The sequence below is a fragment of the Desmodus rotundus genome, chromosome 3 (genome assembly GCF_022682495.2).
Source record: "Desmodus rotundus isolate HL8 chromosome 3, HLdesRot8A.1, whole genome shotgun sequence".
Taxonomy (NCBI): Eukaryota; Metazoa; Chordata; class Mammalia; order Chiroptera; family Phyllostomidae; genus Desmodus; species Desmodus rotundus.
In genome coordinates this window covers 180,565,636-180,588,913 of record NC_071389.1, presented here as the reverse complement: position 1 = coordinate 180,588,913, position 23,278 = coordinate 180,565,636, and the positions used below count along the sequence as shown (strand labels likewise).

Here is a 23,278-nt window from a genome sequence, read left to right as displayed (position 1 = left end):
AAACATGTTAGCTGAAACAGATTTCTCTGTTACAGGGCTTCTCAGAGCCTCGAACGTGCCAGTAAAAGACTGGCTAAGGGCTGGTAACTGAAGCGACGTGAAGGGTGCATGGGGTTGCATTACACTATTCTATTTTTGTGCGTGCTTTAACTTTTCCAGATGTTTTTTTAAAAAATGTTCTTGATCACCATGAACCTACATGAGAGCGAGAGACTGTACAGCTTCCCAAACATATGTGTCCCCAGGATACACTCTGGGAGATCCCAAGTTATACTGAATTCCAAGGCCAATAGTGAAGTCACATCTCAATGCATGTTGTCAAGACACAACCACCTCAACGTTCAGGCCATCTGCCCGCACCTGGATGTCAAACAAGGGTTTCCTGAGCTCCAGGCCCCAGCTTTTTCCATCTTCTTGATAAAGCGCAATCCTACCCTCTTTCCCTGGGATTGCTGCCCCTGGGCATGATCTCAGTCAGGCTCTGGCCTTCACTGTCCAGAGGGACAATTCTACACTCACATCTGAGCTCCTGGGGCCCAGGGCTTCAGAGGTGAAGGCACACATGCCCTCCTGGCTCACAGGACTCCTCATCCCCAGCTGAGGCCTTCAATTCAACTCCCTGATCTCTGATCTCTTAGAGTTTCTTCTCCCAGCAGATGGCTGCTTCTCTGACAATTTCATTATTTCATTCCCATAAAATCATCTCACCTGCAGATGGATACATAAGCCCTGGGGTGGGGAAGGGGTGGAGGGTTGATTCCCATGGGGCACTGTGGCAGTGCTGAGGATGGGATCATAACCAAAATAGGGCACACTGGTTGAAAATAAACACTTTATGGAAGGACATCCGTTAAAGCGGGTGGAGTTCCCATTGCAGACCTCTGTGGGACTGCTGACCCAACCCAAGGAAACCGTGAGTAGGGACCAGGTAAGAGACCCAAAAGGGGCAGCCTGGAGGCAAACTGATGACAAATGGGGTCTAAAAGTAATGGAGAATGCGGAAGCATCAGGTGGGGTGGAGACAGGACAAATTCCAGCTCATCCGGCTTGGCCTAGAGTCAAGGTGCTAAACTCCTGGCTCCATCGAAGCACGAGGTCCTCACTTTTGGCTGGGGACAAGATGCTGTAACTCTCGTTCTGCAGACATCTCATACGGGACACCTACACCGGGATTGGGCACACACAGTCCGAGTTACAGAGCAAGGAGCCAGAGGTGTGGGGGTCAGAAGTCCCACAAGAACCAGAGACAGGAGGGCATGGGCACAGGACAGTAGAGGGAAGGAGGAAACAGATGTGGGTTTTTCAAGCTGCAAGAGACACCAAGTAGCCCAACCCCTCTCCTTTCAGAAATCAAGAGGTTGAACCTGGAGGAGGAAGTGACTTATCCCAGACTTCTTGGTGAGTAAGAGCAGGGAGACAAGACTGCAGCCTCAACCTCTAATTCCCAACCCAGCTGGGGTTCTTCCTGTGGTGCCCTCGGGGCCCTCACCTCTCATCTGCAGCATCCCTGCCCTCAGCCCCTTCTGGCCTGGTGGTGGTGGTGGGGGGAACCTTGCTTACTCTAAGGCTGTGGGAGTGGAGGAGAGTGAATGCTCTGATGGAGGTCTCTGCCCTGAGAAGCAAACAGGAAACTGCTCTCCACATCCCTGCTGTTTGGAGCAGGGGAGGGGGTGTGGCCCAGAAAGGACACCCAACCAAGGTGAGTGACTGAGGGGCTGATGGGAAGAGGAGGGGCATGGTGAGGGGCTCACCTTCCTTTCCCGGTTTCTCATCAGACACTGTTGGCTTTTGAAGGCACAGTAGTTCGGGTACTGCACATAGTCTGTGTCACAAATCTAAACCAGGAGCCAGGGATGGGCAGGCAGGGAGATATCAGTGCCTGAGGTGGCAGAACCAAGGGCCGGGCTGTGGTCCTTGAGAACCACACCTCCCACAGCTGGGGTACCCCCTCTCCAAGGAAGAGGCCTTTGTCCCCTCTGCCTTTCCAGTCCCACCTGCAGTCAGGAAGCAAGGAGCTGGAGAGTAGGAAATGGCTGTCCTGCTCTTCAGCTTGCTGGAAAAATGGCTGAGGAATGGGGAATGGGGCAGGGGGGCACTAAGGGTACAGAACTGGGCCTCCATGCCCTGTTCTACCTCAGGGAGCCTTCTAGTGATGGGTAAGTGAGAGGGAGGGTAGAACAATCTCTAATGTGTGACCATGGGTGAATCACTTCCCTCGGTGGACCTTGCCTCCCGTCTATAAATTCAGGGGAGGAGCAGAGGTGATTTCTGATACCCCTTCCAGATCTAGGGGCCCAGAGATAAGATCTGGGCAGGGGCCCCTCCGCTCAGTGACCAGCCCTTTCTTAGTTCCCTAACTTTTCCCTGTCCTGATTTTCCCTGTTAAACCACAGACAGGAGGGGACTGGCTCTCAGGTACAACAGGTAGTTCCACAGAGGAGGTGAATTTAGGGAGGGGGGTAACAATGATGCCATTGAGCAGGGAAAGCACTGGAAGAGTTAGGGAGGGAAAATGTCAGACTGAGGCAGGGAAGTACTGGATGGTGGGGAGAGGGGCAGCCCCTCAGGCATCACTGAATCATTTGTTGTAGAGATGAGTATAACTTTGGCCTACAATGAGAAGTGACCTGATCAGTCTACAGCCATACCACCCTGAACGCACCCGATCTCCTCTGAGAAGTGACCTGACCAAAGCCTCTTGACAATAACTGGCTGAACTGGGACCAGAACCTCTGTCTCTTGGAACCCAGTCCTGTGTTCTCCCACCCCTCAATTCCTACTTCTTTGCCAACACAATCCTGTTCTACTCTGTGTGTGTGTGTGTGTGTGTGTGTGTGTGTGTGTGTGTGTGTGTGTGGTCTATGGGAGACAGGCAGCAGGGTCAGTGAGGACTGATTCTCTGAAGCTAGAGTCCCAAGCCCCCTTCCATATCCTAGGATTGCCTAGAGTGAGTAACTGGAAGAAACTGGGGTAAGTGTGGTGGGGCTGAGCTTTGGGGAAAGGCTCTGACCTTGGTGGGGAAATCCCCATCCTGGAAGCTAAGGAACTCAGTCTGGAGCCAGCCAGCGACTCGATGATCATCACAGCCCTTTGTGGCTAGCCGGGCACACCAGAAGTCCGTGCGGAGCCCACCATAAAAATCCAGGCCATAATAGCGTCCCGATTTTACAGTCCCCACCTGTGGCACAGTGGACAGGGGAGAAGTGTGCACCTCTGCCTCCCCCGTAGGCCTCCCTTCCAGACGTCCAGATCTGCCTGGAGCCTGAGGCCTCCCCCACTGCAGGCAGCCCAGCTGGCTAGGTACCTGGATGCCGATGGACATGCTCTGCGATGAAAGGAAGGGGCTCAGGAAGGGTGTTTTGTGGGAGCTGTCACACTGCTGCCGCTGCAGGTTACCCTCTGACTGGCACTGCTCCAACTTCAGGGAGCAGAAGTCACAGAGGGGACACATAGGTACATGGTACCGTCCAAGGCTGTCACAGACCTAGGACAGGAGTATAGTTAAGGGGCTGAGACTGAGACCGTCCCACTCCTCAGCCCTTCAGAGCTGTCTTTGCATTCAGGCTCTTCCAAAGACTTCTCTGGCTTTTTTCCCTGCCCCTTCCCCAAGGTTCCACAAGGACCTTGCCTCAGCTTTCTCTTTCTTCACCCTCTTCCTGGACAATTTATCTATTCCCAGGTCATCATCATCTCTCTGCAGGTGACACCGGATCTTTATCATCAGTTCTGATCTCTTTCCCAAACTTCAAATCCTCAGTTGTCAAGTGTCTGATGGATATCCACCACGGGATCCAGTGACCTACAACCACCTCTGACTTAGACTATTTGAATAGGTCCTAACTAACTTACTCATTCTCTCTCTCTCCTGACGATAATGCTAACATTTACAAAGACTTGATACAAGGCTAACACCATGGTTATAAATGCTATATCTCATTTAGTCTTCACAGGAGCCCTACACTAGCATAGGTACTAATAATATCTCCATTTGGCTGACAGAGAACAAGCTCAGTGAGGCTAAGTTGCTCAAAACCAAATGTCTTAATAGATGGTGGAGCTGGGATGTAGATTCAGTTCTTCCAACTTCAAACCCTATACTGTACCTAAGCACCTAGGTTAAAAACCTCCAAGTTCCTGGAAGACATTCTCCTAGCTGGACTCTCCACCCTGACTGAGCTCCCTCAGCCTTCTCAGGAGGATCTGCAGTCAATCCCATCCTCCTCCTGCTTCACCCCTGGGCACAGCACACCGCAGTGCACAAAATCTCCCATGTCACCTCGTTTGCTCACACAGCAGCTCCTAAGGGAGGCACTATCGTCCCTGTTCAAAAGTGGAGGCACAGTCGTCCCTGTTCAAAAGTGATTACTAAATTCCTTTTCCTAACCAATGCAAATGCTTCAGACTGCCATTTGAGATGCTTCACATTATGACCCTTACTATCCCTTTGACTCTCTCTCCTGCTTTGCTCCAGGCAAAATGAGCTCCTTACTGTTCCCTTAACCAAGCCCTAAACTCCGGTGGGCTCCCCATGACTCCTAAACTTCCTACTCTTAAAAACCTCTCTTCAACACCTACCATACCCCTTTGGTAATGCCACGGAATCCCTTGTGGGCTGTAGGCCCTTTAAGGGCAGGAGCAATATGCTCATTCTTGGTCCCTCATGAAATCTCTTCCTTGCCTCACAGCCTTTGCACATACTATTCCCTCTAGCAGGAAACTTCTACCAAGTCCCTTCTTCTGCTTGGCTAACTTCTCTTCTCTCCTAAGAAATTCTCTAAGTTCTTCTAAGAAGCATTCTCTGATCCTCCTGAACATAGACAGTTGTCCCCTTCCGCTCTCTCTGCACTTCGTACTCATCGTCACAGCGTTTCTCCTGTTGCACTGTTCTGCCTGTTTCCTCATCCATCTCTCCCACTGAGCTTCAAAAGCTCCAAGATGATTACATTGATCGTACTCACTGCTAATATCTCAAATACCTAGTTCAGAGTTGGTGCCCAATCAGTATTTGTTGAATAAATGGGTGAATGGATGGCATACCAACTCTTGCCAACTTGTATTATTTGAAAACCTAAAGGATATTTTCCTTGGAATAGGATTTGTTGGGTGCTGAGGACACATTGAGATTGGAATATCTCTACAGATCCCTGGAACAGGGGAGCTGCATCTCAGGTCCAAGCACTGAAGGTGGTGAACTGGGTCAGGAGATGAGTCAAGCCTAACAACTCAGAGAGCTGAGGAATGAGTTTGAGACTGGAATGGATTCCAGACTAGTCTTGAGCCTTCCTCCTTTAAGGAGGAAGATGGAGATGTCCTTTTTTTGCTGGAGATGTCCTTTTTTTGTTTTTACAATTACATTTATTTATTTTTAGAGAGAGGAGAAGAGAGGGAGACAAACATCAATGTGAGAGAAACCTCGATCAGTTGCCTTTACACACTCCCAACTGGGGACCTGGCCTGCAACCCAGGCATGTGCCCTGCCCGGGAATCGAACCTGCAGCCTTTCAGTTTGCAGGCCAGCACTCAATCCACTGAGCTGCACCAGCCAGGGCATGGAGATGTCCTTCTAAAGAAGGGATTCCCACTGGTGAAGAGAGCCTGTCCACCAATGCCTCATGCTTTCTGTATCCCTGCCCATGCCCCCCCCCCAAGGCCTAGTAGTACAGCGCCAGGCCCAGGAGGTGCTCGGTGAGCATGTATCCATTAAAGAGCATGGTGGGCCTACCTTCCTCCCGAAGCCAAGGGTCTCATCCTCCAAGTGCTGCCAGGCCTTGGCGGTGGGTGTCATGATGCAGATGTTCTCCACAATGGAATAGCACATCACCAGTAAGGCTTCCACATGGGGCAGCTGCAAGAGGCTGCAAGGAGACACCCCTGGTTCGTGGGGATGGGCCAGAGGGCTGGGGCAGAAAGCCTCATTCATTCTCTTCCCCTCCTCTCAGACTCTGTTCTTGGTCACACACATTCAGCACACTGGATGGGGCCTTAGACACCTCTGGACCAACTGTTTCCTTTTAAAAATGAGGAACGGAGGTCCAGAAAAGGGGAAGTAATTTCCTCAAAGTTGCAATGCTCATTAAGGCCAGAGACAAGACCGGAACCCAAGCCTGGTAGCTCCAGGTACAGGGCTCATTCCAGTATGTCACACAGGAAATGGGCAGGACTTAAACCCCTGATGGCCACAGATCAGGTGAGGCAGGCAGTTGCTAGGTGCACCTGAAGCCCACGCAGGACTGGGTGGGTCTGCAGGCCAAAGTTGGGAAGTGGGCTTCTCATTCTCAAAGAAGGCAGCAGGAAGGGCAGGGCCAGTAGGGGAGTCAGAACTTCCTGTACCTGCCAGTGCTTTGGCTTCTCCAAACAGAGTCTTCATCATACATATCACTCACTTCCTCTATTTCGGGGGGAGATCGAATGAGCTCCTGGATGTTCTCCATCATCATAGGCGTAGACTTAGCTTCCCGCACCCGGGCAGTGAAGGAGAAAGGGTTGGAAAATAAAGAATCAGCCTGGAGCTTGGGCTCTGAGTCTGTCTGCAGCCCAGACATGGCCTGCAGTCCCTCCTCGGTTCCCTGTCCTTCCTTCTGCTTCTCCTCTTCCTCTTCCTCTTCCTCCTCTTCTTCTTCCTCCTCCTCCTCTTCCTCCTCCTCTTCTTGTTCCTCTTGCTCTTGCCCTTCCTCCTGCTTATGTCCTTGTTTTTGCTCTGGTTTGTGCTCCTGCCCTTGCTCCTGTTTGTGTTCCGACCCTTGCTCTGGGCCTGCCAGGGACATGGAGGCTTGCAGCAGCTCCTCCACGTTGTTGCTGAGCAGCTCGGGCCAGGGCTGGAATGCCTGCCGTTCAGTGGCTACAGCAGGGTTTGGGAGGCACCAAGGAAGAGAAGAAAAGGGACAGTTAACTTTCTGAACTATGAGTGTCTTTGCTCACAGAAGGACACACATATAAACACCATGGAAGAAAACAGCCTAAATCATAATTACGCACACAGTCAAGTACAGAAGACACAGAGAGGAATACAAATATCAAAATACTATTACCATGGCAATTGTGGTCTTGGTGGTATGTCGCCTTTCCACCTCCCTTTCAAGCACTCCTCTTCCCTAACCACCACCTCAAATACCACCTGTTGTTCCTCTCACTTAGGAAACAGCACGTACTCTGAATAGCTAGCAACTAATTCTTTCTAGACTGAAAATGGTATCTTACAGAAGTCCCAGAGGACTTCCAAACACAGGAATGTATTGGGGAGCTATAAAAAAATGGATTCAGGGCAGACTTCTAAGTCACGCCAGAAGATATTCTGGGACAGGAAAGTTCTAACTTGCATTCCTAAGAAACAGGCCCTCCCTTACCTAAAAGGAGCTGCGTGTCCACACCTCCCACCCTAGCTCAACATTCTTGCCATTTCTCTGCCACTGATGCCTTAAACCCTGGGCTCTGGGATTTATGAAAGGAGTTGCTCATTGTCTCCCAGGTGCTGGGAGGGTCTCACCTGTGATGTGGGATGACATGGGGGAGGGCATTGTGCTGGGCTGGGCTTCAGTGGAAGAATCTATCTCCTTGACAGTGTTAGGTGAGAGAATTGAGACTGGCTGGGAGCATCGGACCCTCTGCAAGAAGAGAAGAAATGTGGGAATGACTTTCCTGAAGGGTAGACTTCTATTCCAATTTATGCTTTTCTAGCATGCCTCCTCTCTCAACAGTTACTGGGCAGGATGAAGGCACATGGTCCCTGGTGGAACCCTCTAGCCCTGAGAAAGGATTCAACTGCAAGATAAAACTCCGCAGGTCTTTGCCACAATCCTGCCTTCAGTCTTTAGCATTCAATTTGAATGAAAGCACTGAAGGTCAAAAGACCAGGAAGGGCTTATCTCCACCTCTTCTTGCAGGAACAGAAGTGTTCTGATAGTCAGAATGCCCAAGGCAAGGCTGTATTCATACATAACCTGAGTAAATGATTGGCAAAGTGGCAGGGAGGGAGGACCAAGGATGGTCCTCCTGGAGCCCTTTCTTGGCTCCTTACTGCCACTGCCTCTGCCTTTATCCTGGGACACCAGATCCACCTTTTCCTGGGCCTCACCTTTGCATAATAGATGTGGTTGGAGCAACGGTACTGAGTAAACTGGCAGAAGGACTCAAACCAGGAGGCATAGGGGAGGTCGGAGCAAACAGCGCCTGAGAAGGGGCAGGGGTGGAGAAGGTGAACACACAAGGGGGAGCTCCCTCCCGGCGGGGTACTAGGAGCATTGGGTCTGGAGAGTGGAAAATATGGGTGCAGCCTAAGAGGCCAGCCATACTCTTCCCGTCTCCAGTGAGTACAAAGCTGCCCCGCTAGGCGGGCCCTCACCATCCGGCACCAAGCCGTGATTCTCATATTGGTCCAGCTGGACGAGGGTGGGGTTCCGGCAGCCGTGGGTTGCACGGAGACGGCAGGTGGTCTCTGCCTTCCAGGTGGGGGTCAGTAGTGCGAAGAAGTGTTCATATTCAGTGGCAGAGAGAGGGCTGCCGGGAGTGGAGGCCAAAACTGAATCCTGGGCTGGGGCAGCTGACGAAGGCGAAGGCACGAGCAGCACTGCGGGGAGGGAACAGACAGACGGAGGGACCGAGCTCCAAAACCCGCTCCCGGCCGGGACGGACCCAGACTGGCCCCAGACTGGCCGGCGGGGCCTCGTGCGGGTCGGGCACGTGGGTGTCTGGTCGGTGGGGACGCCAGGGGCAGAGACAAAGGCGAGCCTGGCGGAGATCCGGGAGGAGTTCAAGTCCCAAGCTAGGCCTCAGGCCCGACGCGGCCTCCCGGAGAAACGTTCCCGAAACTGTAGGAAGGTTTCGGGGGGCAGAGGACCCAGGCGGGGTGGGGTCGGGGGAGCCTGATGGGCGGGAATCTCTCACCCTTCAGGAGTGAGAGCAGGAAGCCAGCAGCGAGCTTCCTCATGGCCCCAAACGGTCCGCCCGCCTTTCCCGGGCCAAAGCGGCTTCCAACCGGCCAAGCCAGAGAGCGCTGGCGGTGCGGGCGGCCTCCGGGACCCGAAGGGGCAGCTGACGTCACAAGGGCCGGGGGCGGGGCCTCAGGAACTGCCTGTGGGTCCTCACGTGGCCGATGCCAGCTTGATGGTGGTGTCATTGACGCTGTTCCTTTTTCTTTTTCTATTTTTAGCACAAAAACCAAACATTTATTAGGTATCTACTAATTATGGATGCTCGGCATTTTCTTTTAGGTATCTGAGATATATCAGTGAATAAAAGAGACCCCTGTCCAAAGGAATGAACATAAATGTCTCCAGGAACATTAATAAAGAATCACATTCTCCTTCATGTTCCTATAGATTTTATTTTCACTTTTATTGCAGTACTACCAACATATTATTGCAATTATTTTTTTACATGTCTGTCCTTCCTGGACTGTGGGATTTGGGAGGGCGGGATGACGCATCTTACCATTCTGACACATGGCTGGCATTCGGTAAATGGCAGTGGGATGAACAAATGAAGCTGGACAGACAGGCTGTTGAGTTCTAATGTCTTAGAGAGATTGTGCTTATCTTGGTTCTTCGAGGAAACTAGGTTTTTTTTTTCTCAAATATCTTTTAAAAATTTTTATTGAATTTATTCGGGTGACATTGGTTAATAAAATTATATAGGCTTCAAGCGTACAATTATATATCATCTGTATATTGTACTGTGTGTTCACCTTCCCACCCCCATTTATCCACCCTTTACCCTCTTCTACCTCCCCCACCCAACTTTCCCTGTTGTGATCACATACTGTTTTCTATGAGTTTTTTTCTTAATCCCTTCACTTTTTCACCATCCTCCTCCCTTCTGACAGCTGTCAGTCTGTTCTCTGTATCTATGAGTCTGTCTCTATTTTGTTTGTTTTGTTCATTAGATTCCACATATAAGTGAAATCATATCATACTTGTCTTTCTCTAACTGGCTTATCTCACTTAACATAACACTCTCCAGGCCCATCCATGCTGTTTCAAAAGGTAATATTTCCTTCTTTTTTCTTTTTTTTGGCCCAGTAGTATTCCATTGTGTAAATGTACCGCAGCTTTTTTATCCACTCATCTACTGATGGGCACTTGGGCTGCTTCCAAATCTTGGTTATTGTAAATAACACTGCAATGAATATAGGGGTACATATATTCTTTCAAAGTAGTGTTTTGGATTTTTTCAGATATATTCCAAGAAGTGGAATCACTGGGTCATAAGGCAGTTCCATTTTTAATTTTTTGAGGCAAGTCCATACTGCTTTCCACAGTGGTTGCAGCAATCTGCATTCCACCAACAGTACACAGTGGTTCCTTTTTCTCCATAAACACTTATTGTTTGTTAATTTATTGAGGATAGCCATTCTGACGGGTGTAAGGTGATATCTCATGTGGTTTTAATTTTCATTTCTCTGATGATTAGTGACATTGAGTATCTTTTCATGTTTATTGGCCATCTATATGTCCTTTTTGGGGAAGTGTCTATTCAGGTCCTTTGCCCATTTTTTAATTGGATTGGGGTTTTTTGGGTGTTGAGTTGTATAAGTCCTTTATAAATGTTGGGTATTAATCCCTTATCAAATGTATCATTGACAAATATGTTCTCCCATTCAGTGAGTTGTCTTTTCTTGTATTTTGTTGACGGTTTCCTTTTCTATGCAAAACCTTTTTAGTTTGATATAGTCCCATTTGTTTATTTTCTCTTTTGTTTCCCTTGCCTGAGGAGGTATATCAGAAAAAAGGTATCGCTACATGAAATGCCTGAGATTTTACTGCCTACGTTTTCTTCCAGGATTTGTATGGTTTTGAGTTTTACATTTAAATCTTTAATTCATTTTGAGTTTATTCTTCTGCATGGTGTAAGAAGGTGGTAGTCTAGTTTCTTTCTTTCTTTCTTTCTTTCTTTTTTTGGCATGTATCTGTTCAATTTTCCCAACACCATTTACTGAATAGACTGTCTTTACCCCATTGTATGTTCTTGCCTCCTTTGTCAAATATTAATTGACCATAAAAGCATGGGTTTATTTCTGGGTTCTCTATTTTCTATTGATCTATATGTCTGTTTTCATGCCAGTACTGATTGTTATGGCCTTGTAGTATAGTTGGTATCTGTGGCTATTCAGGGTTTTTTCGCTCCATATAAATTTTTGGAATATTTTTTAAAAAGAATTTTACTTATTTATTTTTAGGGAAAGGGAGGGAGAAAGAAAAGGAAACATCAGTGTGTGTTTGCCTCTCACACGTTCCCAACTGGGGACCTGGCCCACCACCCAGGCATGCACCCTGGCTGGGAATCGAACCAGTGACCCTTTGGTTTGCAGTCCAGCATTCAATTCACTGAGCCACACCAGCCAGGGCTGGAATATTTATTTATTCTAGTTCTGTGAAATGTCACTGGTATCTTGATAGAAATTGCATTGAATTTATAGATTACTTTGAGTGTTATGGACATTTTAATGTTAATTCCTCCTACCCATGAACACAGTATATGCTTCCACTTACTTGTATCTTCTTCAATTTCTTCCTTCAGTGTCATAATTTTCAAGTATAGGTCTTTTACATCTTTGGTTAAATTTTTTCCCAGGTATTTTATTTTTTTGATGCAACTGTAAATGGGATTGTTTTCTTAGTTTCCCTAACAATTCATTATTTGTGTATAAAAATACAACCGATTTCTGGATATTTATGTTGTATCCTGTCACTTTACTGAATTTATCTATCAGTTCCAGCAGTTTGGGTGGAATCTTTAGGATTTTCTATATATAGACTCATGTCATCTACAAGTACTCTTACTCCCTTTCCAATTTGGATGCCTTTTACTTCTCGTCTGATTGCTGTGGCTAGGACTTCCAGTACTATGTTGAATAAGGGTGGTGAAAGCAGACATCCTCGTCTTGTTCCTGATCTTAAGGGAAACTTGTTTAGCTTTTGCCCATTGAGTATTATGTTGGCTATGGGTTTATCATATTGCTGAGTTTTTAATCATAATTAGGTACTGAATTATCAAATGCTTTTTCTGCATCTATTAATAGGATCATGTGATTGCTTTCCTTCATTTTACGCAAAGTATCACATTAATTAATTTGCAGATATAGTGCCAACTTGGCATCTCCAAAATAAATCCCACTCGATCATGGCATCTGACCTTTTTAATGTATTGCTGGATCTGGTTTGCTAATATTTTGTTGAGAATTTTTGTATCTATATTCATCAGGGATATTGGTCTATGATTTTATTTTGTAGTGTCTTTATCTGGTTTAGGAATTAAGATAATGCTGGCCTCATATAACGAGCTTGGGAGTCCTGCCTCCTCTTGAATTTTTTGAAAGTTTTGAGAATTACAGGTGTTAGTTCTTTGAATGTTTGGTAAAATTCATCTGTGAAGCCACCTCGTCCATGACTTTCGTTGGAAGTTTTTGATTACCTTCAATGGAGTAGGTTATGTGTTATTTTCTATGTGCATCGCCTTCTTTCTTTTCCAAGGGAATCCCATATTGGATATTATTATTATCCCTATTTTGCAAGTGAGGAAACTGGCTTTGAGAAACAAACTGCCCAATAGGTAGTGAGGCCTAGATGTGAGTATAGGCGGGGTTCTGGGGAGGGGGACAGACAGTGAATAAACAAAACAAAGTCAGAGCCTATCTGGGTAGGAACTGGAGAGGAATCCTCCAGGTAAGAAATGAGCCAAAAGGGGAAACAAGAGCAGGGGAGCTCAGGTGTAAACATGGCTCAGTCTAGGGAAGTGGTTTCTCAGTGGGAGGTGAGCAAGATAATCCACAGGTGTAGGGGAAAAGTATGTTTTTCTGGTTTGTGTTTAAAATAAGAAATCAAGCTAGTATTTACTATAATAGTACATGTATAAAACACAAATACATATTTATTAGAAATTAAGTGGAAGATGTTTTATGGAGAAAAGATGTACAGCCCTGGCTGGTGTGGCTCAGTGGATTGAGTGCTGGCCTGCGAACCAAAAGGTCACCAGTTCAATTCCCAGTCAGGGCACATGCCTGGGCTGTAGGCCAGGTCCCCAGTTGGGGGCATGCAAGAGGCAATTGGCAACCAACTGATGTTTCTCTCACACAACGATGTTTCTCTATCTCCCTCCCTCCCCCTCCTTCTCTAAAAAAAAAGAGAGAGAGAGAAAAGATGTACAATTTAAAGTTTTGAAAACCCTTGGTCTGAGGCACACCAACCCCGCCAGCCAGCTTTGTCCTTCCCAAATTGAGAAGCTGGGGATTCTGGCGTACTTCTGGTTCCATGTCTTGTCTTACTTTTGACATGTCATCCTCCCACCTCTTATCCAACCCTGAGCATGGAAAATGAAATGCTGAGCACATGTACTAAAATGGTGTCTCTATAAAAAACACAGCAGGCCAACAGGTATAGCTTTTATTCACCTACCCAAGTTCTTTTACATGTGGCTTATCTGCATTCCACACCTTGACCCCTCTCCCATTCACAAGGCCAGGACGAATCCTCTTGGCACAGAGGAAGGAGAGCCCTCTCCATGGAAAAAGCAGGAATAGAATGATGAAAGTTTATTACACCATAGCCCCACCACAGGGTGGAGGGAATTAGGAGGGTTGGGGGAACGCCCCCATGCTACTGCCCCAGTCCTTAAATACAAAGCAAGGGGAATAAAGAGGACCATCCCTTGGAAATACAGCACCAACCTCAGCATGGAGGCAAAAGGACAGTGGGCAAGACCACTTCCTTCTGAAGGGGGCAGACCAAATGAGAGCATTACCCTTAGTGGCTGCGGCACCCCTCCCTACCGGGATTCGGGTGCAGCCTCAGCACCAGGAGTGGAGACAAGGCAGGAGAAGGGATGACAACACTGCACCATTCACTTCTCCCTGAAACCCCTGGCCCCAGCACCGGCTTTCCTGTCCCCACTAGCCCAGGTCAGGGGATGTGGAAGAAACTGTGTAAGAATCCGAGGCCCTTATCTATTTCTTCTTCCGTTCTTGGGAGCAGCGTGGGCAAAACCTAAAAAGAAATAAACAATGCAATAGAGCAGAGAAGGAGAAAGTGATTGAAAGGGAGAATGCCCTCTGCCACTCAGTGTAGGGGCAATCCAGCTCCTACCACAGCTCTGTCGCTCACCATTTCCCCCGAGGCTTGGTTGTCAGCCCCACACAGGCGAAGTGGAACCACTCGATGGAACACTAGAAAAGATGGAAGAAGCAGAAGTCAGGCCAGGGTGGAACAGAATAAAGAAAAGAATCACACCCCCCCCTCCCCACCCCACCACCACCCAAGATTCCTTAGGAGTATTCTCTTATCCCATCCCTTTGGAGAATTCTTCGAGGCCCCAAGGCCAAAAAACTCCGGTCACCTTCCTCCTATTCTGAAGTCCTATTCAACCATTCACCACCCCCTACCTAGTTTCTACTTCATGTCCCCAGAACCCGCCATCCTTAGTTAAAATGGTTCTCACATCAGGGTTGTCACAGCCAATCATTTCTCCATAGGAGACCTGGTGACAAAGGCAATAGGTGGGTTCGTTGGGATCCACAGGCATATCCAACACATCAGAGGGGTGGACACTGCCAAAGGTCACTGAGGGCATCCCATACTCAGGACTTCTGTATACCAAGAGGAAGAGAAAGTGTCATCTGCAGGAAAGGAAGCTAAAACTTGAGACTCTCGGAGGTGGCGGAAGGATATCTTGGTGGGGCAAATGATTTGGGGCTTCTTTTTTCTGTTTAGCAGATACCAAAATGGTAAGGAGAGGAAATATGGCACAGGAGACAGAGAAAGTGGCAAGGGGCAGTGCAGAGTGGGAGTGGGGCCATGGGAGAGAAGAGCATGTCATCTGGCAAAGCGCTCCCTGATACACTCACGTGCGCACAAGTTTTAACTTTTTCTGAGCAGCCTTGGGGGCTTCTTCATCTGAGTTTTTCCCTTTGGAACGAGCACGGGCAGCTTTTTTCTCCTTTTGAGTCCGGCCTTCTAGGAAGGAGGGGTAAAGCCAAAAGGCAGGGAGAAAGACAGGTTAAGTCCTCCTTCTACCTCCTCTTTCCCACCTGGTGCCCCTCCCTCACAACTGAAGAGCTGGCTTCTTCTTCCCGATTCCTCGACCCGCTTCTCACAGCCCACCCCCCTCCTCACTCTTTTTGCCTTTGCTGGAAGAGCTGTCATAGTCACTTGACTCAATTTGTTTCTCCTTCAAATCAGCCTCAAAACGGGCCAGGTCTGTGTCCAGTCGCCGAATGTGTTTGTCCACCTGGGTGGAAAGGAAGGAGAAGGAAGAGGTACAAGGTTAGTGCCATTAAAAGAAGATTGCTTAAGTAAGATTCTATAGATCTCCCAGACCCAAAACAGATCCCAACACAGCTGAAGGAGGGGTCTAGGACCCTGAGGAATAGATGGGAGGTAGGTGGGGAGCCATGAACAGGGCCATACCATCTCATAGGTCTGCATGGCAAGCTGCACCTTGTCATCACCAAATTCCTTGCATTTGCCATAGGCTTCCTGGATCTGTTTGAGAAGGGCCAATTTTTCCTCGGAGCTCAGGTTGCGGGCGCTACTCATATACTCAGTGGCCAACTTGTCAATTTCAGCCTTCAGGTCTACAACAGAGAGAGGCCTGGTCACAATGGCCCCTGAGTGGCTAGGTGATACACGTTTCTTCCTCTTGTTGCTTGGACCTTTTCCATTGACCATGATAACCTTTGAACTAAAACGTACTGAATGTTCATAGGTATTGTGCCATGTACTCAAGTAATACGATAGTATTTGTTTTAAAGGTTCCTTCAGGTGCTGAACACATTGCTATCAGAGTTGCAACTTAAATTATTGAAACATAATGATAGATCCTTTGCACATTGCACTAATACAAAGTACGATTTTGTGCTGTCTAAAAATGCTTCTTTGCAGGGCTTGCTGCTGCTTCTTGAATGATGAATTTTGTCTCAAAAGCCACCTGGTTTCTTGTGGCAAAAATATCCCACAGCAGCTCTGAGTGCTGTAAACGAGGCTGGGTCATCTGCTGCTGCTGGCTCTGCATCTATAACTCATCATTTAAAATGAGACAAAATAATTCTTCAACTTACTGCCCACCCTATTTTGCTCATCATTTCCAATTTGCTGATAACTTCCAGCACTTTTTTCTGTTTGCTATCTTATATATTCCTCCAAACATTTTAATATTGGAAGGCTGGCAATGTCCCAAGACACTCAGACTACAGATGTCTACTGCCTAGTACTTGGTAGGGATCATAAAGTACATCGACGGAAAGAGACAGAAGCACGACTGTAACATAGTGCAGTGATAGGTAACAGGAAGGACTGCGCGCACACCATGCTTATGCTCCACTTCTTCAAGGCCCTTGAAGGAAGCTGGGAAAGCAGGTAGTTTGATAATCTCCAACTGGCCTTTCTGTGCATAAAATCAAGAGTTGGAACTGTATTACAAAGCAAGCAAGCTGGTTCTCAGAATTCAGCAGATAGTTCTCAAAGGCCTACGTCCAGGGTTTTAGATGATCTCCTTTTCATGAGTAAACTGATTCAGAGTAACTTAAATCACAATTTTAGGTATTCTGTTACCAGCTTATTATAGTCTTCAGCATGGTTTCATAAGGATGGAAGGTAAGACCTACATATCCTTCAGCAGGTATGGGGGATAGCTCCAGCAGACATCTCTGACTTTGAAGAGACCAACCCGACCATTGCAGTGTAGCCTCAGTCTCCAACTGAATGCCTCAATGCAGCCAAACTTGTCCAACTTCCAAGGAAGGCCACGGATGGTATCTAGTGCTGCTGTAAGGTTAAAGAGTACAGTGTAGAGATCCTGATGTTAATTGCTGCTTTTCCTTCTTTTTTTTCCTTTCTAAGAATTTCTTATGCTGCAAAGCTCCTGTCTACCAGCGCGAGGTGCAGTCTAAAGCCAGGCTGAATTTTTGACATTAACATTAACAATCCAGTAGAGTAGAAGGATTCTAGCCTTTCTGTAAATATATTGAACATGGAGAACAGACATGACTGGTGCTGACTTTGGTTCGTTGAATTCTTCTTGAGGAAGATATACAGAACATAAGCATCTCTGAATTCTTGAGGTATTGTTGCAATACTCCATTTGTTATGGAAAGATGATATCAACATGCAGATCATCACTACTTTCCTTTTAAGAAATGCAAGAGAGTAAAAAAGAGAAAGAAGCCAGAGTCCTCCAGATCAGACCAGATGATATGCTAACACCGAACAGAAAAAGAAATGACCACATACACTCAATATACACATGGGACTCCTTATTCTGTACATACCCTCTGTTCTTTGGTCCAGGTCCCTCATGAGCTGAAAGTTTCTCTGCAGTTCAAAGGGGAGGTTTTCAATACCTAGGGAGAAGAGGAGTAACTGAGACTCAGTGGCCTGCACAGGCCTTATAGCTGCTTTTCAAGTGCAGGTCCAAAATAGGACTCAAATTTCCCTCCTTTGAACCGTTGGATGTATCTGGGACAGCAATCCTCATTCTTTCCTCAGAAGTGCCAGTGTCTGCCTCTCTTCACAACTAACCTCTTTATCTCTGCACAGCTCTCCCCCTTCAGAAACTACAAATCAGCCCTTCCCTTTCCTTTGTAGTCAATCTCTGCCTCCAAGCCCCTTGCTCTCAAACTCACAAATATCTTCCTGGTATCCTCCACCACTCATCACATACAAACTTCCAATCTGCGCTCCATTTAGTAGCCAGAATGTTTTTTTTTAATGCAAATCTGGCCCTGGTTGGGTGGCCCAGTTGGTGGGAGCATTGTCCAGTACACCAAAACGGTCGTGGGTCTGATCCCCTGTCGGGCACATAGCTAGGTTGCAGGTCTGATCCCCAGTCAGAGTACGTACGGAGACAACCGCTCGATGTTTCTCTCTCACATCGATGTTTCTTTCTCTCTCCCTAAAATTAATGAACATAATCCTCAGGTGAGGATTTTAAAATAAAAAATGCAAATCTGATCACTCTCCTGCTTATGAGCCTCCAGAAACTTCCTACAGCACTATTTCTTGTCCTGTTCTGCACTTTCTGTCCCTTGCTTACCTCACACCAGCCTTAATGCACGTCAGTCTCCCTTTGTGCTCTACCTGCTCTGGTCACACTGGCCTTCTCTGAGCACCTGGAACTTGACAGCAGTCTTCCTGCTACTTGGCTTTCCACATGCTGCTCTCTGTGCCAAGAATGCACCACCTGGGCTTCCTCATCCTACCTCCACCATACCTCTTGGCCTACTAAATTCCAGTTTATTCTTCAAAGTTCAGCTCAACCCTGACTCCAATAAGTGCTCTGGAGTTTGCTGTCAAGCTATTCTATCTCTACCTTTCTTTGCACTTATCCAACTATAATTAAATAATTGTGTAATTAGTAACAGTATTTTTGGTATGTCTCCCCAGCCTTCCAGAAGGCTGTCTTCTCTTCTATTTCTCTAGCATTTAAAACTGTGATTTGCATATGAGGGTCTTCAATAAATACTTGAACAAATGCATGAATACTTAAGTCTCTCCCATTTAAAAAAAAAAACACCCTCTTTGCATGACTACACTTCAAATTTAAAATGCCTCCACTGCTTTAACCTATAACCTCAGATCTGCTACTACCAGTTTACTCAGATTACTCTGTCACCAATGACTTATCAAAGCAAATGATTTTATCAGTCCTATCCTAAAATATAAGTCTGTATTAATTGGAGACATCTCCTCTCCTTTAAGTAACTTTCGTCCCTTTGGATTCTGAATCGCAACATATACTTACTGGTAGTTCCCACATTGACGTTTCCATAGTCTGTCCCTTCAATGTTAATGTTTTCTTGGGATTACTCTTTAACCTTCTCATTTTCTCACTTGTTTTCTCTGAATGATCTCGATCTCATTCATTCTCATGGATACAATTACTGTTTTTTTTTTTAAAGATTTTATTTATTTATTTTTAGAGAGAGGGGAAGGGAAGGAGAAAGAGAGGGAGAGAAACATCAATGTGTGGCTCCCCCTTGCACACCCCACACTGGGTACTTGGCCCGCAACCCAGGCATGTGCCCTGACCAGGAACCGAACTGATGGCCCCTCAATTCACAGGCCCGTGCACAATCCACTGAGCCACACCAGCCAGGGCACAATTACCATTTCTGTGCTTAAGTCTAAGTTGAATTAAATATATTTCTGTTACTCCTGAATTTCTTATCTTGTTGATGACATACTGTCTAACTCACTCCCTAAGCGGGGAATCAAGAAATCACCTTAGACCCTTCCTTCTGTCTCAACCACTTAGTCAGTCAGTTCTGTCATATTTAACTCCCAAATATTTCTGTCACTCCCTGAGATAAGGTCCTCATCTCTGAGCTGGACTGTTATCACTAATTGATCTCTCTATTACAAAGGTTATCATACTCCAATTTATCACACATCAGTCATTTTCCTTTATAAAAATCATTCTATTTTAAAAATCTGTTGGTTCCTCACTGAAGTGCAAGCTTCTTAGCTTGGCTTTAAAAGACCTTGCACTGCCCTGGCTGATATAGCTCAGTGGATTGAGCATCAGCCTGCAAACTGAGGTCACCAGTTTGATTGCTGGTCAAGGCAGATGCCTGGGTTGCGGGCCAGGTCCCTAGTTGGGGATATATGAGAGGTAACTGATCAATGTTTCTCTCCCTCTCTTTCTCCCTCCCTTTGCCTCTCTCCAAAAATAAATACATAAAGTCTTTTTTTTTTTAAGAGAAGTCAGAAATCTCTAATAAAATAAAATTTAAAAAAAAGACCTTGCACTATCTAGCTCCAGCCTCTTTCTCCAGTCTCACTCCCATTCTTCCAACTCAGAGTCCTATATATCAAACACTCTGACCCTACTTTTCCCTGACCTTGCCACAAACCCATCATAACACTTTGCTCATGCTTTCCCCAACCTGAAATTCCCTCTTTTCACACTAGCAAACACTCAACCTTCAAAACTCTATTCAAATATCACATCCTCTGTAAAACTTTACCTACATACCTAGGTAATTAGCTTCTGTATCTCCAGTGTTACCAAATGTCCTTTTAAGCTATTTTTAGTATTTCACTTGTCACACTTTTATATTTACTAGCAGAATCTGTTTCCTTCTAGACTGAGCACTTGAGACCAAGGGCTATGTCTTACTCATTTTTTTAAAATATCCTCATTACTTGCCATTATGTCTGAGGCATAGCAGACCCTCAATAAATGAATGAGTGAATGAATGAATGACTCCCAACACTAAGACAAATGTAAGTACATAGGGTGACAGGCTTTGTGAAGGGGCGGGTTATGTAAACGGTGTAAACAAAACACCAGATTTCCATTTGAAGGGAACAGGATCATTACTGCAAGAGAAGCGTTCCAGGTCATGATTTGACAGTGGTTACTCATAAGCCCCCATCCTTAGGAGAAGCCGCTTCTGAGCAATAAGCGGGGAAGCTGTGAGATCTCTGTCGCTGCTCCAAATGGCAGTGAGTGGTATACTAAAACAACCGATTCGGAATGATTTTGAGGGGGGGAAATTACATATATATTATATATTACATTACATATTATATATTAATTATATTACATATATTTATATATAATATATAGTTTGTGAGGATGGAGATCCTAAAGATGGGGAAAGCAAATATCTTCCCGGCGATGCCCATCAGCCCTTCAAGCAACATCCCCGAGTCCCATCGCGCAGCCCCTCCCTCACCTACCCCCAAAAGCGAGGCTTCATCCTGCTGCCCCGCCCCCTCTTTCTTCATACCCTCCAATATTATCTTTCCCGGAACCCCTTCAAAATTGTAACCTTCCAACCACCGGGACTTCGGAGCCATAGATCTCCTCAGCCTCGATCCCCCACCACCACGATTCTGTGACCCCTGACCCCCCCCTCCAGCCTGCTCTTACTGTCCAGATAATGTTCCAAATACATCCCCGCAGCCATCTTGAAGCAAAACAAAGCAACTTCCGATCCGCCCCGGAAGTGGCTGAAACGCGACAGACGCTGAAGCTATTATTCTTGGGTTAGGGCTTTTCTGCCCTTAAAATGAGAACTTCCGCCCTTAGTAAATTATTTCGCCGGGACACATCCGCGGATAATGTTGACCCTTATCTTTTTGCGGAAGTGTCCTGGACCTCCCGTAGAGGTGCCTTGAAGCGGCTTGAGCCCGCTTCCGCCCTTACTGAGCCCCATACGTGACCCACCGCGGCAGTCATGACGTCAGTGGAGGTCGCCATTTTGCATTCTCTATCAAACCTTTTTTCCCTCCAAAACGGAAATGTGCGGTAATGAGGTAAAAATCCCTGACAAAACCTGTCTCTTGGCTTGTATTACATAAATATCCCTTTTCAGCAACCGGGGAATCTTTCTTTTGCAGAATATAAATATGATGTCTAGAATTGATTGACTTTCTCTAACGTAGGTAGTTTAAGGAAGTTGGAGAGGCAAACTGAGTGTTGTGAGATATAAACCATCGACATTTCTGTTCACTCACACGAACAGCAACTCCCCAGGATTATTTTTTAACATGGAAATAATAGATTGCTTATCATCTTTGCTTATAAATACAAATAAATCTGATCTTCACGGTAAGTATAATTCTACACACCTTTTGTCAGCATTCTTGTCCTTTGACATTCAATATTCTCGCATAAAATGACATATTACTTCCGTCCTTCCCCTCATGTTTTTGTCTCCCTTTTTATTAGAGTTTATATATGATGTGAACTAGAACCAGGATTCTGAAAGGACTAGGGCGTGTAATGAACGAGTTGCCACAACCCCGCCAGTTAGATGCCAGCTGTCCCCTCCTCAGCTACAGTACCATAAAAACTATGCTTTTCACCAGGATGGATGCCATCAAGTGCGTGACAGACTGCCCCCGCACTAGTGAAATAACGCAACGCTCATAACCTAACCATGGTGTAAGGCAGTGTTTTGGAGAGCACTGTCACTCCTAACACACTTTCTTGATAATTACCAATGGTACAGGTTTTCAAATACATAATTTAGAATATGTGAAATATAATGTGAAACCCTACGTTTACTAAGCAAGTGGTCAGATAATTGAACCTAAGCTTCACTCTAAAGTGCCATGTCCCTTGGTAAGTAATTTAAGTTCTGTGCCTATTTCCCATAAAATGAGGACAGTACCTACTTCACAGGGTTGTTGCTCAGTGAATCGAGCATATCATTAAAAAAAAAAAAAAAAAAAAGTAGCCTGACTGGTGTGACTCAGTGGGTTGAGCGTCTCCTGCAAGCCAAAAGGTGGTGGGTTCAATTCCCCATCAAGGCGCATGCTTGGGTTGCGGGCCAGGCCTCCAATGACAAGCAGCCTATCTATGTTTCTCTTGCACATCTATATTTCTCTCCCTCTCTCTAAAAATAAATTTTACAATACTTAAAAAAAAGATTCTGATTTTAATAACTGTGATGAAGGTAGGCTGCCAGGACCTTTTAGACTGACGGTGAGCGTAGGGGGAAAATGCACAAAATATTCAGGAAGCTAACAAACGCCAGCATATTTGGTCATGTGGTATTCCATTATTCCATTAGTGCCATACCACAGATGGAGATTATCTTGCTCACATTATTTCATTGACTATCCACACTAAGCTGAGTGATGAGCACTGGGCCCAGCAGTCCCAGAGGATAGACGTGTTATCAGATGTGGGAGCTTTGTCATAACTTTTTCAGGGCTTAAAGGTTTTTTAAAATTTTCAAAGAGGAATCTTGGAGGTGATCTAGCCCAACCTTCATTTAACACCTGAAGACGCATCTCAGCCAACACTGTTTGATAGTAGAGCCAGGGCTGATGTCCAGGCTTTCTGACCGCCCTCTACTCCTCTGCACAACTGTCCCGCAATGTTACTCAACCCTGGTTATGGTTTCCACCACGGGAAACCTGTTTTAGGTGCCACAGTACAACGAAGACACATGTAAGTACACACATGCCAGCTAGAATTAGCACTGAGCCCGCTGATGCTCAGGCAAGAGCACAGGTCCTTTCAAGAGGCCATGCTTGCAATTCTTTGATAAGGAGCTTAGTGGTTTTAACATGACTGGAACCTTGCTCTCACATATTTATGGGGGGCAATGCAGTCCCCATGGCAAGATTTGTATGTAGAAGTCCTTATAACCAAGATTCCACTTCAAAAATATCAAAGCTATACTCTTCTATGGCTGGGGACACACACCAAGTCTAATCACACAACATTCATTCTTCACATATACAAACTCTAGTGTAAATCCTTAGTACTCGCCTTGAACAGCTCTCCAAATAGCTTTTCCCATGCTCGCTCACATCAGCAGCTCCACTGCCTCTGA

The 23,278-nt window shown here is 46.2% G+C and overlaps 2 protein-coding genes across 9 annotated transcripts; both read right to left on the bottom strand.

Moving 5' to 3' along the window:
- Positions 1-950: 950 nt before the first annotated feature.
- ACRBP (acrosin binding protein) lies at positions 951-8,936 on the bottom strand. The gene is made up of 10 exons (XM_024579670.3): positions 8,881-8,936; positions 8,339-8,563; positions 8,072-8,166; positions 7,484-7,601; positions 6,331-6,838; positions 5,723-5,855; positions 3,305-3,484; positions 3,011-3,178; positions 1,752-1,835; positions 951-1,161 (listed from the first exon to the last, which is right to left on the bottom strand). Exons 1-10 carry the CDS (start codon positions 8,921-8,923, stop codon positions 1,039-1,041), a joined length of 1,677 nt encoding a protein of 558 aa, XP_024435438.1. The 5' UTR covers positions 8,924-8,936; the 3' UTR covers positions 951-1,038.
- Positions 8,937-13,358: 4,422 nt separating this feature from the next.
- Positions 13,359-21,020, bottom strand: ING4 (inhibitor of growth family member 4). 8 transcript variants are annotated; one of them, XM_045187182.2, is made up of 9 exons: positions 18,724-18,753; positions 17,823-17,874; positions 17,252-17,323; positions 15,393-15,559; positions 15,099-15,213; positions 14,831-14,939; positions 14,425-14,572; positions 14,091-14,152; positions 13,359-13,973 (listed from the first exon to the last, which is right to left on the bottom strand). In XM_045187182.2, the coding sequence occupies exons 1-9, from the start codon at positions 18,748-18,750 to the stop codon at positions 13,934-13,936; spliced, it is 792 nt and encodes a 263-aa protein (XP_045043117.2). In that variant the 5' UTR covers positions 18,751-18,753; the 3' UTR covers positions 13,359-13,933. The 8 variants fall into 8 exon arrangements, with proteins under 8 accessions (XP_045043117.2, XP_053777854.1, XP_053777855.1 ...); XM_053921879.1 differs by having other exon boundaries at positions 14,831-14,936; XM_053921880.1 differs by having other exon boundaries at positions 15,108-15,213.
- Between the last annotated feature and the right edge of the window lie 2,258 nt (positions 21,021-23,278).